Source organism: Sceloporus undulatus, chromosome 6 (assembly GCF_019175285.1).
Source record: "Sceloporus undulatus isolate JIND9_A2432 ecotype Alabama chromosome 6, SceUnd_v1.1, whole genome shotgun sequence".
Taxonomy (NCBI): domain Eukaryota; kingdom Metazoa; phylum Chordata; class Lepidosauria; order Squamata; family Phrynosomatidae; genus Sceloporus; species Sceloporus undulatus.
This window is the reverse complement of record NC_056527.1, coordinates 133,216,923-133,235,150: the sequence shown is the minus strand read 5'-3', so window position 1 is coordinate 133,235,150 and position 18,228 is coordinate 133,216,923. Positions and strand designations below refer to the sequence as shown.

Here is an 18,228-nt window from a genome sequence, read left to right as displayed (position 1 = left end):
ATATTAATTAAAATATTTAAAATATTAATTAAAATATTTAAAATATTAATTAAAATATTTAAAATATTAATTGATGTGCAGAAATGACGGGGGAAACACCTTTTGGGCGTTAAACTGGTCTTCGACTAGAATGGGGTTGGAGTTTGGATGGGGAACATTTGTCCTCCTTTTCCAGGACACATCCTCCATCCCAACCTTCTCTCCTGGAGGGATTCCAAAATGCCCTCCATTTTGAGCGGGACTAAGCAGCACGAACTTACATTTCATTTTAATTATTATTGTTATTATTAATGCAGCACACGCAACCACAGAGTACTTAGCAAACATCTTTAATGAGGGATTGTCACTGACATTAAAAAAAAGAACCTTTAACATAGCACTTGTAGGAAAATAATTCTCCAGGCCATAGCTCCCCCTTGTCTTCGTCTTTTTTAACAAAATGGTATTTAGTTTCCTTTGTATACAATAAAGTTTCTGTCGGATTCATAGACCTTGACTTTGTAGAGGCATCCGAGGGGAAGAATTTTTTCAAGGTTGTTCCAGATGTACACAGCTAGGTTCTCAGTTGTGCTGGTGAAAGAAGAACAGAGGAGTGAATTGAGGATGAAGGAAGAGAAGTCAGAAGACGGAATCAGTGTTTGTACGAAGTCAGTATTAGTGTGTTTGTCATAGGGGCCGCCGGGTTATGGCAAGCCTAGTCATAGCACAAGCTTTCCCTGACGTCTGCATCTTGCATTGAGCTTGCTTTGTTTTCTGGTTGATCCTTGGAAGGCAAACATGAGTTTAATTTGCAAGTCTGAATGCTGAAGAGTGTATTCTCTGAGGTTATCCCACCATGGAAGGGAAAATGGGTTTATTGGGGAGACGACATATTCATCATAACCATTGTTTGGTTATGTCCGCACTGCATTACACAAATCTGTCTCTTGTGTACACTAAGAACTGAAGGAATACTCATTACTGTTTTTTTTCCTGCAAAATAATGGGCTTTCATGACATGGGACCTTTGAGAAAATTGTGTGAGAGGAACAAAGTAGTGGTGCAGTTTCCTTGCTGTTTGTGAGTATTTTTGGGGAGGGTAAATTCTTTGCAAAAGTGCATTTTTCTGCACAGCCTCCCTCCTCCATTTTTTCCCCAACCCATAAAATGCTTTTCTTGCACACAAAAGAGGCATTCCCTGCACAAGGGCATGGATCCTGTTGGTTATGCAAATCAATTGTTGAACTATAGTCTATGAGTCAATTATATAGCTGAATTTTATCGATCTCCTCTTTGTATGTCTGAGACCTATGTACTAATGCAGAGGAGCTTGGAGAAGTTACTTTTGGGGACAAAAGCCCCCAGCATCCCCGACTCTGGTTCTTCCCAGCTACCCACCTCAAAACATTGGCAAAGAAATCGACATCTTCGTCCAGGTTTTTGTGGTCGAGGGGCACCATGATTGCTTCCTGAAGATGAGAGAGCAAAGTGGAAGTTGGTGCATTCCCTTCACACACACACACACACACACACACACAGAGGATTGTGAAAAATCTGGCTTTGCATAAACTCCTTCACATACGAAAATCAGAACATATGTGACCAAGCAACATCAGAGTGTGGTCAAGGTGGCAAAAGTTATTAAAGAGGAAAGGCTGCAGCAGTTTGCTTTTGCCTAAGCTTATTGGGAAGGGCAAGAAGAGCCCCATCTTCCTTTTTTCCTCCTCTCCAAGTATCACAGCAGCGCATGAATGGTTTAGTTTCTAATTACCTGCATGTATTCCTGAAGCTTGTAAATATTCATGAACATGCCACTGATGGGATCAATCTGTAAGACAAGAGGTTTGCTTTTCATTCATTTTTTTTTGCATCTATCTAATATATAAAATTAGTTTTTTAGTAACAACAAAATAAAATAATGCATGAAGGACAGATTATTCAATAGGGATTAGAGACAATAATTGAGACCTGCCACAAAATGTTGCACCATGGACTGCTTGGGTTTAATCCTGCTGTCTTCCAATGATACTTCATTAACATTGTTTTCTTGTCTGGTTTTCAGTTGTTACCTCCAGCAGTTGGGGTCAAACGACAATAGCTGAGACCTTATATTGCCTACTTTGTTATAAATAATTAATTAAATAATATCTCCTGGCCTGATCCTCCCAAACCTACTTTAAAAGCCAATATCCTCACCTAAGGAATGGTCTGTTCTGCTAGGAATTTGGGCATGGCAGGATCCAGCACTCAGGGCTGGAAATGCCATCCTGCATCCAGAACAGACATCCATGGCTCAAAGCAGCTGCTGGCTCTTAAGGTACGTCTGGGGGAGGTTATAATGCCACAGTCGTAAATGCATGGTGTTACTGACTACAGAGCAGTTACTGAGCCATAACTGCAATACAAGACAACAGCCAATACTTTTAGCATAGTTTGTTTTATCAAGAGATGCTCCCCCTAGTGGTACAAAATGTCTGCTTGTCACAGCATGTCCTTTTCTTAATGGAAGCATCTTGCATTTAGTTTGCTTTGTTTCATTGATGGGAAGGTTAGACGCAAGCCCACTTTGCAGGTTTGATGGAAGAGACACATGTTCCATGAGAGAATCCTACTCTGGGAAAGACAATGCTTTAACTTCGAGGTTTAATACATGTTCCTATTAACATTTAGCTTGACTCGCAGTTGACATGAAATGTGGTTACCAAGCACCATCAAGTTTTCCTTGGGATGTTTGAGGAGCTCTTTCCTCCTGTCAGGTATTTATTTTTATGGGTTACTATTGTAACCCTGAAGGTTCTTCTTGAGGCTGCTGATAACCTCTCTCATATGTATGGATGTGGTGCCATTTGGGTTAAAAATGAACCTCCTTCTCAACCTAAACACTGATGATAGAGGAAATGATGGGTTCTCCATGTATGGAGGCAATGTGCTTCTGGGACCCTGTTCTCTGGATAGTGAACAGATGTGGCAGCTTTCAAATTTTGCTGAAGAATTTAGCTTTTTAATAAAAGTATGCATCTGTATCTTAATTATATACACACAGTCAAAACAATATGCAGCAAGACGAAGAATGATGAGGATGAGGACGAAAGCAACAACAACACCTGCATGCTTACCTTTCCACATATGGTCACAATCACTGAAAAACAAGATGGGTAAGGAGGGGGAGAAGTATTTGTTAAGACATTGTAAGAATGAACAGCCATCTAATTTTTGTACCACAAGATGGTAGCAAAGAACCAGGAAAGGCAGCACATCTCCAGCTGAAGTATATCTGTTGCTGAATCTGCACTGAAGAATTAATTCAGCTTGACACCACTTCAACTGTCATGGCACAATACTATGGGAGTCTGGGATTTTTAGTTTTGTGGGATATTTAGCCTTCTGAGAGAGCTCTGGCCAGCTCACCAAACGACAGTTTCCCATAGGATGGAGCTGTGAAACTTAAAACGGTGTCAAACTGCATTAATTCTGCAATGTTGCAGCAACCTAACTGGTTTTTATTTTTGCATAGGTTTTCATGGATGTAAGCCCACGTTTACAGACACAGTGCAGAGTAATCATCCTGCTTTGTACCTGGTTTACCTGTAGAAGAACATGCTCTGCTCTTATCCAGACCTTGGAGAAGTTACTTGCTTAGACTACAATGATCCTCCACATTCACTGGGGATAGGGATGAAAGACCCCCATGAATTGGAAAAACCACAATAAAAAAACCCACTATTCTTTTTACTTAAGAGAACACTGCTCTAGAAATCTCCTCCAGTGCAACTCTATCTATGGTCAACATCTGCCAGATGCTGATCATAGAATAATTCTGGAGGACCTACAAACGCCTAGAGAAGTGTTTCCTCTAGGAGCTTCTAGGTTCTCCAGCACAATTCCATGGTGAACCTCTGGCAGATTTGCACTGATTCCAAAAGAGAAGATATTAATCAAAACCATGAATAATCAGATCTGTAAAAATCAAAACTGAAAATGTGGAAGGCCAACTATACAACCCCCAGGACCCCCCAGTTATCCCAAGTGCAAGGCATGCCGTTGGTAGACCTCCTCCTTACCTTTATAGTTGTGCCCATGACTATGGCTGCATTTCCCAAAACGTTTCTGGTTCTCCTCATCAGTCAGAGATTTGCTGGAAGACAATGGGGCAGGTGGAGGGGGGAAAAGAAAATGTGATGTGAATAAGACAAGGGCAAGCCTGAAAGGGACCACCATCTTTCTTTTGGTGGAGCAAGATGCACAGTTCCCTCACTGGAGATGGAAAGAAGTATGAGAAAAGGGGCTCCTTTTGGTCACAGACAGGGGATTTGGCATTCATGGTCAGCCATGGTAACTGGAATAGAGCCTCTTTGGTCCGAAACAGTCCATCAAACTAATTCTCTGACTCATTTGTATTGCAAAGCACTCTTAGATCCTCCCATTGTGTGTCTCTCTGTGTAGATTTGTCTCCTGAAAAGACTGCGTTGTCCATCCTTGGTCCATTTTTGCACACAAAATGGCACAAGCCAGCATTACCCTCCATTTCCACCAGCTCACACTGTGTCTTATTCATTCCCTCCCATAGCAAAGGTTGCCAACTTTCTCTACCAGTCTCAGGCCCTTTGCTTTTAACAGCAGAAAGTCCAAGGCAATAAGGCTTATTTCCCTATGAACAAAGTACTATTGCTTGGCAACCTTACAAACTCCTATATTTCTAAATAACTTGGACACAATGCAGGCTTGTGGCTAAAATAAATACAAAATAAATCAACAGTTAGGTTGACTATGGCACTCTGAGCAAGGCCATCTTTTCTGATGCCATCTTGCCCCCTTCCTAACTTCATCATAAATTCTTTTCTTCTGTATGATTTTTAACATCTTTGCCTGACAAAGAAGCCAGTGAAACTTTGAAAGCTTGCAACATGTAATTTGTGCATTTTGGTCGGTTCCACAAAGTTATCACTATTGTGTGGATTTTGGATGTCATTGTATTTGGACAAGAAGCGTTTTTCTTTTCCTTCTAGTGCCATCGCTCTGCCTTTTCGCAAAGCTCTCCCTGACTTTCATGTTCTATAGACTCTGCGATGCCATTTGAAACAGAGCTTTGTCCATGTGTGTTTTGAGTTGTTTTTTTTTTAAACCAACAACTTGTATTTCTTTTCAGCTTTTAAGCCACCTTGATCCCTAGCTCTGGGGAAAGGTTAGGTAGGAACAAACTGGTACAATACAAAACAGTACAACACTATCAAACAGTTTTAGACCCATGGTGTTTTGAAAGATTATGCCCACTGCTTGCTCTTTCTCATAAGATTTCTCTCGTCTTTTTTCTAGAAGTCTTTGTTCCTTGTCTTGTTTGGGTGCAAAACTGGCCAAGGGACCTGTTGGACTGTGAAACGTTTCCTGTGGTGGAGAAAACCTTTGGTCCTCCACAACTTGTAAGACCACCACTATTTTTATCCTTGCCCCATGGTCACACTGGTTGGGGATGGCAGAATCCAACACAACAACCTAACATGCATCACTATGCTTCACCTATAGATTGCTGCTTTATTATTATTTTTAAACCAGCTGGTTGAAGTCGATGGAGGAGGGAGTAGTTGGGCATGGAAAAAAAGAAGATGCAGAAAGAAATGGAGGAGGCTTTGAGTCTCCTTAGACTTTCTGTCTCTTACAGTTGTGAAAAAAAGGACGAATTGGATTGCAGTAGCAAATCCAGAGCCAGTGTGGTGTAGTGGTTTGAGCTTTGGACTATGACTCTGGAGACCAGGGTTTGATTCTCCACTTGGCCGTGGAAACCCACTGGGTGATCTTGGGCAAGTCACACTCTCTCAGCCCCTGAAAACCCCATGATAGTTTTGTCTTAGGGTTGCCATAAGTCAGAAATGTCTTAAAGGCACACAACAACAGCAAATCGAACCCTTTATCACCTAGTTATGGAAATGATTTAGGTGAGGTACTATGACCCAATTCCTGTTGTGCATCCCAATTTTCCTTTTCCAGCTGTAAAGGAAATGAAGAAATGGCTGGCATATTGTGCTCACTACCCTCTGGGCAAATCACAATCTTTCAGCCTCAGAGGATAGCAGTGGCAAATATCCTCTTAAGAAACTTGCCAAGCAAACCTCATGATACCTCATGGGATGCCATAAGTCGGAAACAACTTGAAGGTACACAACAACAACATCTCTGGTCTCAGTCATGCCAGAGGAGAGCAGATAGAGGTCTAGAAAAGACTTGGCTCTGGCCATAGGGAAGGTTCCCCTTGGCACAGTGGCACTGCCAAACCTGGTCTGCTGTGGCACGAAGCTGGTGCTTCCACGGTGTCGCTTGTACACCTACACAATACAAGTCCTCTTTCCGGAATTACATACCCTCCAACATTTCGACAGATGAAAAATGGGGCCCATGTGGCCAAGCAACAACAGTGTGCAGTCGAGGTGGCAAAAGTTAACAAGGAGAGATTGGAGCAATTTGCTTTTGCCTGGGAAGGGCAAGATTCCACCTCCTCGTCTCCTCTCTCCATTGCTGAATTGGATGACTGCAAACTACATTGGCACTTTGTAACTCAGTTTGCAGCAACTGAAGTAAGCTGAGGCCAAAGAGGGAAAGTGGGAGGAAGAGAGAAAGAAACCAGGTCATTTTAAAAGCAGCTGAAAAAGTGGGAAGACAGAGGGTTAACTGGTATTGTCCTTGCCAATTCAGGGCAGTTGGATGGTATGGGAATGCTCCACCAGATTTCTTCCCACTTTGTCCCCACTACTCCCCAAACACACTTTTCTCCCCCAAGCCTCCTTCCCCAACATTACCTCCTCAGTCTATGGGCTGCTGCAAAGGTTTCACTGCGTGAAAGGAAGGTCATCTTGCCGGCTGTACTCATCTTGGGGTTTTTGGCAATGCTCTGCATTGTTCTGAGCCCTCTCTAGTCCACCGCTGCTCCAAGTGGAAACCCTCCTGAGAGGCCCAGATAAATATACCCCACGAGTCGTCATATGATCCAAGGCCAAGCAGATTGAAATCTGTTCCTCAAGAAGCATGATTCCTGGCCCCAACCAGGATATATGCATTTTGGCCTCCCTCACTTTTTTATTTCTGCTATTTAATTCGCCATGTCTCCTCTTTGCTTAAGGCCTGGACTGACATAGGGCACTTCTTTACATTTGGAATTAGCCAAGGTTCATTTGTCACTCGGAACTGAGCTTGAGTTTAGGTTTTTTTGGGGAGGGGTGGCGATGGAGGTCAGAAAGGAGACAGGAGTCTGGAATCTTCTTGTGGCTTCATGACAAAGTGAACGCTCTTGTGCAAGGCATCACACTTTCTTGGAGGTTGTGGAAAGGTGATGTCTTCATCATGGCTGCCTGAGTCTTGTTACATTGATATAAATGGCTTTTAGAGGCTACTGTTAGAACAGAATATGGAGAAACAGAATGGTTCACAGTTGGCAAGGCGGTCAGGCAGGGCTGTAAGTCTTTTCCCTCCTAGCTTTTGTCCAGGAGAAGATAATGCTGAAGGCATAATCCTGAAGACAGAGGCACCTTTTTCTTTGTTTGCCTTGATATTTCAGACATGTGGTTTCCTCCCTGCCAAGGAGATGCTGTCACTCCAGTCTGGATAACCTCGGCCTCTTGCTCCTAGTCTTGTGACAAAGTTATATTGGGGCCTGAAAGCATAAGGCCATGTCAGCTGGCCTTTGAAAAAAAACCAGCCCTGAAATCCTTTTGATACACCCAACCGTCCCCTTATAAAAGACTGCATTTGTTGCACCAAACCGATTACTCTGTGACAAATCTGCCATGCTGCTTAGAAGGCTTCAGATGCGTTTTCTTAGTGGATGATGCCGGTTTTCCATCTTCGGTGGAGTTTTAGCTGTGCTTATTACTTCATTTTATTAATTATTTTCATTTTATGTAAACCTATGGTGAATTAATGCTGCAGTAAATACTTTTATGTAAGTACAAAGGCTGGGCAGTGGATGGCCATATGTGGTACTGATACAGTCCTTGTGGTCCTAGACTTCTTAAGTGTCCATGGACTGCCTTGTTGTTGTTCTTTTGCAAAAAGAAAGGTGAATTGCATTTCAAGGAAGCCATATGGCATAGTGGTTTGAGTGTTGGACTAGGACTCTGAAGACCAGGGATTGATTCCCATCTTGGTCCTGAAACCCACTTGATGACTTTGGGCAAGTCACGCTCTCTCAGCCTCAGAGGATGGCAATGGCAAACCCTCTCTGAACAAATCCTGCCATGAAAATCCCGTTGTCATTAGAAACAGCACTTCAGTGTTCAGACAGTTGCTCTGTGTGGCAAAGTGAATAAATGCATGCATTTATTTTACAAAGGGTTGGCTCGACTCCTGCTTCTAGATGTCTCATTAAGAGCTTTCAGGAAAGTGATGGAAAAGTGACAAAAAATGGGAGCATTTTAATGAAACAGCCACAGGCAGCTGGATTTTCCGATCGCTGGAGGCCAATTAGAAAGACGGATAGACAGCTCTGTGATTCCAAATTGTTGTTGTGTGCCTTTGAGTCGTTTCCTACTTATGGCAACCGTAAGGTGTAGCTATCATGGGGGTTTCTTGGCAAGATTTGTTCAGAGGGGGTTTGTCTTTGCCTTGCTCTGAAGCTGAGAGAGCGGGACTTGCCTAAAGTCACCCAGTAGGTTTCCATGGCTGAATCTGGATTCGAACCCTGGTCTCCAGAATTGTAGTCTGATAAGTCGCTCTGATAGCCTTTAGGGCTGAAGGGTGGGGTATAAATACCATAAATAAATAAAATAAGAAATAAATAGTCCACTGCTCAAACCACTGCATCATATGGGCTGGTGATCCCAAATGCACCTTTTAAATTGCTTATTGGTGGAGGAAAAGACTTGCTCATCTGGCTCCAAGTGGGAGGAACGTGGGCTTTGTTGTCCTTGCGATTCAGGTTTACGTGGAACCAGTTTGGGAACCTGGATCCAGCCAGGAATTCCTTTGGAGGAGGAAGGAAAATGGTTAGCACTGTGCTTTTAATCTTCCCCTTTCCTTTTCGATGGAGAGAATTTGGAGATTTGAGTACAGAGAATGCCAACAGGGTCGATCAGAGGCTAGAATTTGGGTCTCATTTGCTGAAGAAAGATTGCCAAAAGATAAACCACTTATCCAGAGCATGGCAATGTTATTCTTTGGTCTACAAGTCCCAGCATCCCCAAATGGCTGTGCTGGCTGGGGGGAGGGGTTCTGGGGATTGTGATCCCCCAAAGTTAATTTTGCTTTGCATGTATCACATAAGCACAAATGTCTTGCGGCATGAAGTGGTGGCTGGCTGGATTTGTGAATCACAACGTTTAAAAAGAGCTTTTGAATCATCTGGGATTTAGGGCTGCCAACTGATTTTTCTGGCCTTTGTGTTTCTGCTTTTAACCATCAGTTGGCAACTTCATTCACATCACTTAAAATGCAACATTGAAAAACAGCAGCCTTCAAACATTTTCTGCTCATGAGTTGGACCAGTTCAGGCTGCATCTGCACTGGAGAAATAATCCACTTTAATACCACTTTAACTGCCATGGCTCAAGGCTATGAAATTCTGGGATTTGTAGTTTTGTGACCTCTTGAGCCTTCTCTGTCAGAGACCTACAGAACCACAACAAACTACAAATCCCAGAATTCTGTAGGACAGAGTCATGGCAAATTAAAGTGGTGCCAAGCTGCTTTATTTCTGCAGTTTAGATACACTCCTAAATGACTGTTGAGGCCTCAACCTGGGAAAGTGATATCTTAAATCCTCATCGTATCCTTGTGTCGAACTGATGGGGCTGTTATTGATATTTCCCATAATGCCGGCTGGGCTAGATGGGATGTCCTGGGGCATGATGGGAAATTCAAAGCAGGTGCTTTGGATACTGCAGCCAGGAAACATTGGACAGGTGGCATAGCAATGTAGGAAGGAGCTTGCCAGGTTGGGCCTTTGCCAAAGTCTCTCTCAGCTGCTGGGATGAGCTGCCCTATGTGTGTTGGCTTTAGCAGATAATATAAAGGCTGTTCATTAGCAGCTGGTTAGCTCTGGAGTGATCTGATGCTGAAGACACCTGATTGGAATGCAAGATTAGGAAAGCCACATCTCGCCCTGTCTTCCGATGTTTTGCAAGACTTCACTGTTGTTTACCTGTCCAGGAACCTCACCTATGTGTGCATGCATGAGGGAGGGAGATGGAGGCTCCGATGCTGTATTAATTTATTTATCTGGGGCACCATCCATTGCCAAGTTCTTTGGATGCCCATAAAGATTGCTGCAGAGAGCCAGCATGGTTTGAGCTTTGGACTGCAGCTCTGGAGACCAGGGTTTGATTCTCACCTTGCCCATAAAACCCACTGGGTGACCTTGGGTAAGTCACACTCTCTCAGCCTCAGAGGAAGGCAATGGCAAACCTTCTCTGAACAAACCTTGCCAAGAAAACCCCAGAATAGCTTCGCCTTAGCGTCGCTGTAAGTCAGAAACAACTGGAAGGCACACAACAACATCAACAAAGACTGCTGCAGAAATAAAGCAGCTTGACACCACTTTAACTTCCAGGGCTCAGTGCAATGGAATTTTTAGATTTGTAGGTTGGTGGGGCACCAGAGCTGTCTGACAGGGAAGGCTAAATAGCTCACGAAACTACAAATCCCAGGATTCCATAGCTTGCATCAAGGCGGCTAAAGTGGCGACAAACTGCTTCATTTCTGCAGTTGGCACTCAGGTTTCTCTCTGCCCTTTAAAGGAGATATCCAAGGTGCTGAACTTGAGTAAAAGCCAAGATCCTATACACTTTGGGAATACTGTAAATATATACCAGTTAGTGTAAATACCCTAAAGGCACCAGATCCCATCTGATCTTGGAAGCTAAGCAGGATCAGACCTGGTTAGTACTTGGATGAGAGACTGCCAATGAATAGCAAGGTGCTGTAGGCACTGTTTCAGAGGGAGGAATTGGCAAAACCACCTCTGAGGATTTCTTGCCTAAGAAAACCCTGTGAAATTGCTTGCCTATGAAATTCATGGGGTCATGTATGCAATTCATGGGGTTGTCATGACAGGCAACTTGAAGGCACACATATATAACCCACACAAGGCACCAGGTCCCATCTGATCATAGTCACACTGGCTAGGGGATACTGGGCATTGCAGACCTCTCAACAGGCAGGTAAATACCCCAAAGACACCAGATCCCTTCTGATCTTGGAAGCTAAGCAGGGTCAGCCTTGGTTAGGATGTGCATGGGGTCCGCGAATGAATACCAAAACTGTAGGGAATATTTCAAAGGAAGGGACTGACAAAACCACCTTTCAGGATTCCTTGTCTAAGAAAACCCTAGGCACCAGATTCTGCCTGATCTTGGAAGCTAAACAGGGTCGGTCCTGGGTAGTTCTTGGAGGGGAGACCACCAATGAATACCAGAGCTGGAAGCAATAAATCTACAGCTCTATAAATCTACAGCGCTATATAAATAAAGCATAATAATAATAATTTTTCAGAGGAAGGAACTGGCAAAACTGAATCTTCCTTGCATAAGAGAGCCCTATGCAATCCATGGGATCGCCCTAAGTCGACAGGCGACTGGAAGGCACACACAAATGTATACACTGGAGTGGTTATACTTTATCACATAATTGTGTAACTGACTATGTGATAAGCAACAAGGGAGAGGCAACTGCATTTGCTTGCAGATTGTTTGGCTGCACTAAGGACTGCACCATCAAGAAAGCACAACTGTGTGCACAATGATTGTTATGTTCCTGCAGTGCGCCAACAAACTCATGGTCATAGAGACCCCAATTGCCCATTGGCAGTTGTTGGCATTTAGATAGCAGGCATGTGGGCCACCTCATCCCTTTGTGACTTCAGAGCTTGGATATACTATTTTGTGGACTACAGCTCCTCAAATTCCCAACCAATGTATGCCATGCCTTTTTGGATAACCTAATACAGATAGCACCGTGATGTGTATTTTGGAGTTTCTTGTATGTTTAAGATGGGGAACGTTAATATGAAACGTCCCCTTTGTTTTCTTTTTCTTTTGGGAATCTAACCTGTATTAGAAAGTATTCCCAAGCAATGCTTGGTCTTTTCTGTTTGCTCATGAACTGTTTGGACTAAAAGGGTAACTGCTTTGGTTTCCGATTGGCATCTCAAGTGATGGGCAATGCCGCTGTCGTCCTCATTAAAATGGATCCTACATTCCCCAGTGCCAATAAATCCAGTTGTTATTCTGCAGCATTAGATGCATGTCAACATAAAGCAGGTGGAGGTGGAATAAGATTTCTAGTTAAAACTGGCTCCAAAGAGAACAAGCACAACCCTTAGGGGGATTAAAACTCATTCAAAGTCATGCCTGTGACTTTTTCAACAGAGGCATAATTAAAAAGGGGGAAATTTAACAGTTGCTCTTTCCGGTTGCTTTCCTCCATGACCTTCAGAAATGCAGAACTTGAGATGGGCTCCATCACCTTTTTGCCAACAACACGACACAGGTCACCCAGTTCTCAATACCACTCTCTCCCCCAAAAAGAAAGAATCAGAGGCGAATGTTACCTGGGAGGTAATGAAGACACTTTATTGGGACAAAAAAGGTCTTTAAAACAACATGGGATTTCCAAAATACATTTTCCCAAGGAAACACAGTCTATACAAAAGCTGTTGGCAACCAACGTGGCCAGTTTGCAACCAATATCTACAGCTACATAAAATAAAATAAACGCACAGTGACATCAAGGTATCAAACCCCAATTTGTTTTCATTTCCTCCCTCTGTGACCAAATTCCTGTCCTAGGTGAGTCTTCAGAGACAGCAAAAGAGGTATTTCCCAAGGAACATGGATCATTACCTGGGTATATTTTCGGCAAGGGCAATATTTTACAGTCCCAGAGGAAATGCCCTGCCAGCAGGGGAATAATACATATGAAGAGCTCTTTCTCCCCGTAATATTGTAGGCCCCCTTCGGAGAAGTTGGTTAGAAGGAAATGGACGTTCGAATCTGTGTTTAAATCCAAAGCTGGAATTCTGGAACAGTCTCTCCTTCCCTTGCTTTTCATATACAGCTCTCAGCTACTTTTGCAGAGTTCCCTGTGGATCATGGCTCCAGTTTTAGCTTGGTGGACATTGCAGTGATTCCAGAGTCGGACTGCTTTATCTCCCATTTTCCAGTGTATTCAGAAGTCAAATGTTCCCCAAGTATTGACCAGTTTGTTACTCCCTCTTCCGAGGTTCAGAAAACTTGGGATGGCACTAGAAGGCACCCTGGAAGGCTTCATTTTCTAATCATGGCTCCTGGAATCCACTTGGTTTCTTAAATCCCCCAATAGAGACAGCTGGACATTTTGGGTTTTTTGAGGAACATTCAAGGTTGTAGAAGCTGGGTTGCAAATGTGGTGGCATCATGCATGCAGAGGTGCATGAGATGCATCATCATCATAGCATTGAGATGCACATTATATTGGGTATTGGGCTGCACACTCCAGTGTGTCTTCCATTGCACAATGTTGCCTTTCAGTGTAAGGGTTACTTTGTGCATTCAGTGCATGGACTTCACATTTATTCAACCCTGGAGTGATATTTTTGTCCAGACACTAACACACACTCACAGCCTAATTCCTGGCTCTTGCACTGGTACTTCATAGCAACCTGGGATGGAGAACTGGCCCTACTATTAGGCATCCGGGTAGTGTGCCTCAGCCTACTGCGTTTGGCGGAACAATTTGAATATTTACCCTGAGTATGTAGATTGTTATTATTATTATATTTTGCCACCTGGCAGCATGGGTTATTAGTTTTTCCTCCCCTTCAAATCACCATCCCTTGGGCCTTCACTCTTTGGCTTTTACCATACAGCTTTCTGCTGTCATTGTCTCTTGTGTCAACAGAATTGGGCGAGATCAGGATGACTATGGGGAAAGTGCAATTAAAAATGTGGGTACTTCTTGGCATTGGTAGAGGAAAGAAGAGAGACGTGGGGAAAGGGGTGAGATTTCTTGCCTGAGGATGCCTCCGCTCTTCACGTTCCAGTTGGAGGTGAAGATGGAAGCACACATTAAATCTTGGGTCTTCCTTCTGGGGAGGTCCTTCTTAGGAGAGGAGCTTGTAGCCCAGAGAGATGGGAAGGAGCACCAGGAGGAGGGAGCTGGCATGTGCCATAGAAACACCACTGTGAGGAGGGCCTTTGGTCCACTGGTGGGAAGACGCCAAGTTGGGGTGGACCACAGTTGCGTTGTGGAGCATGTGGCTGTCAGTTGTGTTGTCGAGGAGCGTTGGATGGTGGGAACCGGAGGTGGGCTCAGAGGCAGTGGATGGTGTTGCGACAACAGTTGTGGCCATGTCTGATGGGAGGGAAAAGGGAAACAAACACAGTTGAGTCACTGCTGTTAGACAAGGACATGTGCACTGCTGTCACACTGCAGACTTAATGCAGTTTGGCACCATTTTAACAGTTATGGTGCCATGCTATGAAATCCTGGGATTTGTGGCTTATTGTGGCACCAGAGCTCTCTGTCAGAGAAGGCTAAATATCTCACCAGACCCCAGAATTCCATAGCATTGAGCCATAGCAGTTAAAGGGGTGTCAAACTGCATTAATTCTACAGTGTAGATCCAGCCAGAGATGGAGGTGTGGAAGAGCTGGGGGTATATTTGTACTACACTTTCATATCATTCTTACATCACTTCAATAGTCTTATTCGCTTCAATAACACCCCAGTATGAAACCCTGTCAAGAGTTGATAAAATTGGGTTAAAAGTGCCCTGAATTTGAATTAGCAGAAAGCAACTTCTTCATTTTTTTCCCTAGTCGTGAAATGGGATTGATATCAACCCTCACTGTTCACTGGTTGTTCCAAGGATGAGTTCAAGGATACACCTTGAGATGGACAGGTAAGAAGACATATAAATCATGTTTGCAAATCCCAATGTTTTTCTCCAATCATTGCAAAGAGAGTAGAGGAGAAAGGGGCTAAAGTTTAAAGGAGATTATTTGAGTCATGTTCTTGCCAAATTACCTTGCACCAGGCTCCTTGTCTGCAGCAGAGTTGTGCCGTTGGCGAAGGAGACGAAAGCCCTGTTGTTACGAAACAGAGAGGAAACGTCATTGTGAGTGAGGAAAAAGCACCAAATAAGCTCTCAACAGCCTTCCCGTGATTATGGAGGGGAAACACGCAAGTGGGCCAGTTACTGCAAAATGTCAAACTCTTTTAGCAAGAAACAAGTGCTTCCCCCTCCCTTCTTTGTGTCTATTTCAGGAGCATCTAGGGAACGAAATATCGATTGTTATGCATATCAATATTGTCAATTGGTACATGTATTGGCACATTTAACCTGGATTTCAGCCAAATGGCTTTTCTTTTGTAACCATTGCAAAAACAGGGAGTCGTCCGACAGAGCTGGCAATGTTGATGGAAGCAAATCCAGACATATTACCACGACTGTGAGGAGTCTGCGCCATTGGCAAAGATGGCCTTCATTACCCAGAACCCTGTTTTGCTCAGCCACTTCTCTCATATCTGTTCCAAATATTAGCGATTTGCACCCACTGCAAGAATTCAACAGCCTCCCCATATTTAGTAATTTAACCACAGAGGTCTTTATTTATGGGGAAACATGGAAGGGGAGGTGCAAAGCCAATGGACAGAAACTCGCGGCCCTTCCGCACTGCTATGATACATCATTAACTGTCATGGTTTCATCATTTATATATGTGTGTGTGTGTATATGCAATTTAGGGAGGGATACTTAGCCTTCTCAGCCAAAACGTTTGCTTCCATCGGTGTTGCCACAGCAGTTAATGGAATCATAGTGTTATACAGCTATACCTCATGAACAAAGCCTCTGAGTTTTGCAAAAGCTTACAAAGGCTTTTCTTACCCATCTTCCCTTTTATTTCTAGCCCTCTGTCTATCTGGAATCCTTTTTGCTCCATGAAATAAGGAGGATGGCGGAAGGAGCAGGTGAGAAAACAGAAAGCTGAATCTGCACTGCAGAAATAAGCTGTTTGACACCGCTTTAACTGCCATGGCTTGCCGCTGTGGAATTCTGGGATTTGTAGATGGGTGAGCTATTTCACCTTCTTGTCAGGGGGCTGGTGCAACCAAGATTGCAAATTCACAGATTCCATCACTGGCAGTTAAAGCAGTTTCAAACTTACAGGCATATATAAAATAAAAAACAAAGCAAATAGTCTAAAAAAGTAGCTCTCTTAAGCTGTGATGACATCCATAAAAGGCCTCCCTAGCAGAAACTTACTGATAATGAAGGATTACACTATTATTTGCTGAAATCCTTAATTCTGATAACTTCTTGTCTTAGTAATGTCTCTATAGAGTTCCTATAGATCTCGCTTCCTCTGTTATGGTCTATGAAGAACTTTCCACAAGTTCAAGATTTCTTTTATCGAGAAAGCAGTTGGACTAGATTCTGCAAAGATCATTGTCTACAGATATGATCTAACAAGACAATGGGGCGATCCCAACAAGTCAGCCAAGGAGCACAAATCAGGGCAATTGCCGTACGGTGCTATGTAAATAGACTTTAATAATAATAATAATAATAATAATAATAATAATAATAATAATAGAAGGCACACAACAACAAAAGATGCACCCTTTATCTATGTGTGCCACTATCCATACTACACAATTATACTACTTTGAAACCACTGGGACTGCCCCGGTTTCATCCTCTACAATTCTGGGACTTGTAGTTTCATGAGATACTCTAGTTCAAGGGACTTACGTCACGAAACTACAGATCTCAAAATGCCATAGGATGGAGCCACAGCAGTTATCAAGTGGCTATATTTGTGCAATATGGACACGCCCATTCTATGACTCACTCCGACCTACTTTGCAAGGCTGTTGTGAAAACCACATTCATTGCAAAGATGAAGTGTTTTGGGCGGGAACCCTTCCATGACTGCTTTCCTTCGGTGGCCACGGTTCTCACCTTATTTCGGCAGTTGCCCCATTGCCATTACTTGGGGAAGTCCACCGGGTCCAAGTGCCGCTGCCAGAAACGTTTTTTTGCACCAGACTCTCCGTGTCACTGCATGCGATGGGTTGGTTTTCGCTTTCCCAAAGGCCATTCGGACCCTCCTCGGAGGACACCGCCTGAAGGATAAGGGAGGTTGCATTTGCTATCCCGGTGATGGTTACTGGAAGGAAGAGAGAAAGGGGGAAAAAAGGCATTTTTATTGTGTTGAGCCTTCCATAGGAAAAAAGAAAGGCCTGTGCAATGCTGAGCAGCCAAAGGAAAACACATTCCAGAAAGTCTTAAGCATGGGTGTGTTTGGATTCCCTCACATTCCTATCTTTGTGTGTTTGGAAGTGTGCATTTGGGGGGAATTTCTGACTCATGGGGTGTGACTAATCCCCAAAAGTAGAAGGTCTGATCCTACAAAGAACCATTAGCAATTGCAAGGATGCTGATGTACGCCTGCAGCAATTTGGAGAGAAAGAGGAAACTACAAGTATGTCTTTTGCAAAGGAATGGGGTTGAAAAGAAACCAGGAACTCAATTCTTTGGTCATTGGTTAAGCCAAAAATCCCCATAGTTATGGAGTATTTGGCATCATTCGTATGCAAGACTGTGAAGCAATTGGCTGAGGATGGATTAGCATAGTGAGTTAATAACTGGAGAGTCCTCTGATTTGGAGCTCTGCTGCCATGAACAGACTCAGTTCTTCCATCTGCAGTGTGTGTGGGTATAATAAAACAAATTGGTCCTAAAGTGCAGAACATTTCAGTTCTTTTCCTTCTATAAGCAGCAGTGGCCGGTGACTCCCATGAAAACATCTGCTTTGGGTTTTATTCTCAATTTGAAAGACACTGTCCAAGACGTTTGCTATAAATTGAAATTGGTGAAATCCAACATGTCGAGGCCTGTCTTTTCCTAACTCACCCAGTTTCATTCTCAGTATCTGTTTTTAAAATTCACATTCAAAACCAGAATGAATTCAGCAGCCCAGTGATGCTGGAAACCACCAGCTAGAAGTATGATGCTGCTGGTGGCGTGGATGATGGTGATTTTGGTACCTTTGTAGGCAACCATTTGGAGTCAGGGTACATTGCATGCCTGTGCCTTTTGAAACATTTTAAATCTTGCCTCATCTAAGCTTGCTTGCATCATGATCAGAAATGAATGTGAATACAGTCTGCAATCTCATTGTCTTAAAAGCATCTGACTGGATCCTAGTGGGGAATGTTTCTTAAATGAGGCTCCAGGTTTCTGCTTGCCTCAGAACCATGTCCCTTGTTCCCACAATATCATCA

At 43.4% G+C, this 18,228-nt stretch overlaps 2 protein-coding genes across 2 annotated transcripts in view; both read right to left on the bottom strand.

Moving 5' to 3' along the window:
* Positions 1–319: 319 nt before the first annotated feature.
* LOC121934745 (6-pyruvoyl tetrahydrobiopterin synthase-like) lies at positions 320–6,923 on the bottom strand. Its single transcript, XM_042475545.1, has 6 exons — positions 6,768–6,923; positions 4,041–4,114; positions 3,096–3,118; positions 1,751–1,807; positions 1,378–1,448; positions 320–570 (listed from the first exon to the last, which is right to left on the bottom strand). Exons 1-6 carry the CDS (start codon positions 6,863–6,865, stop codon positions 447–449), a joined length of 447 nt encoding a protein of 148 aa, XP_042331479.1. The 5' UTR covers positions 6,866–6,923; the 3' UTR covers positions 320–446.
* A 5,581-nt stretch (positions 6,924–12,504) lies between these two features.
* The window catches only part of LOC121934856, an 8,032-nt gene continuing 2,308 nt past the window's right edge, over positions 12,505–18,228 (bottom strand). The window contains exons 2-4 of the mRNA XM_042475755.1: positions 16,904–17,111; positions 14,965–15,023; positions 12,505–14,289 (exon numbers count right to left, since the gene is read on the bottom strand). Of these exons, the coding sequence (XP_042331689.1) occupies positions 14,039–14,289; positions 14,965–15,023; positions 16,904–17,111 (518 nt within the window). The 3' untranslated portion in view covers positions 12,505–14,038. The remainder of the gene's footprint in view (positions 14,290–14,964; positions 15,024–16,903; positions 17,112–18,228) is intronic.

Coding starts and splice junctions, on each gene's coding strand:
- LOC121934745 (XM_042475545.1), bottom strand. CDS start 6,865: ATGCAGAGCATTGCCAAAAACCCCAAGATGAGTACAGCCGGCAAGATG. Junction 3,119..4,040: donor TCATGGGCACAACTATAAAG/GTAAGGAGGAGG, acceptor CTTGTTTTTCAG/TGATTGTGACCATATGTGGA. Junction 1,808..3,095: donor TTGTGACCATATGTGGAAAG/GTAAGCATGCAG, acceptor CTTGTCTTACAG/ATTGATCCCATCAGTGGCAT.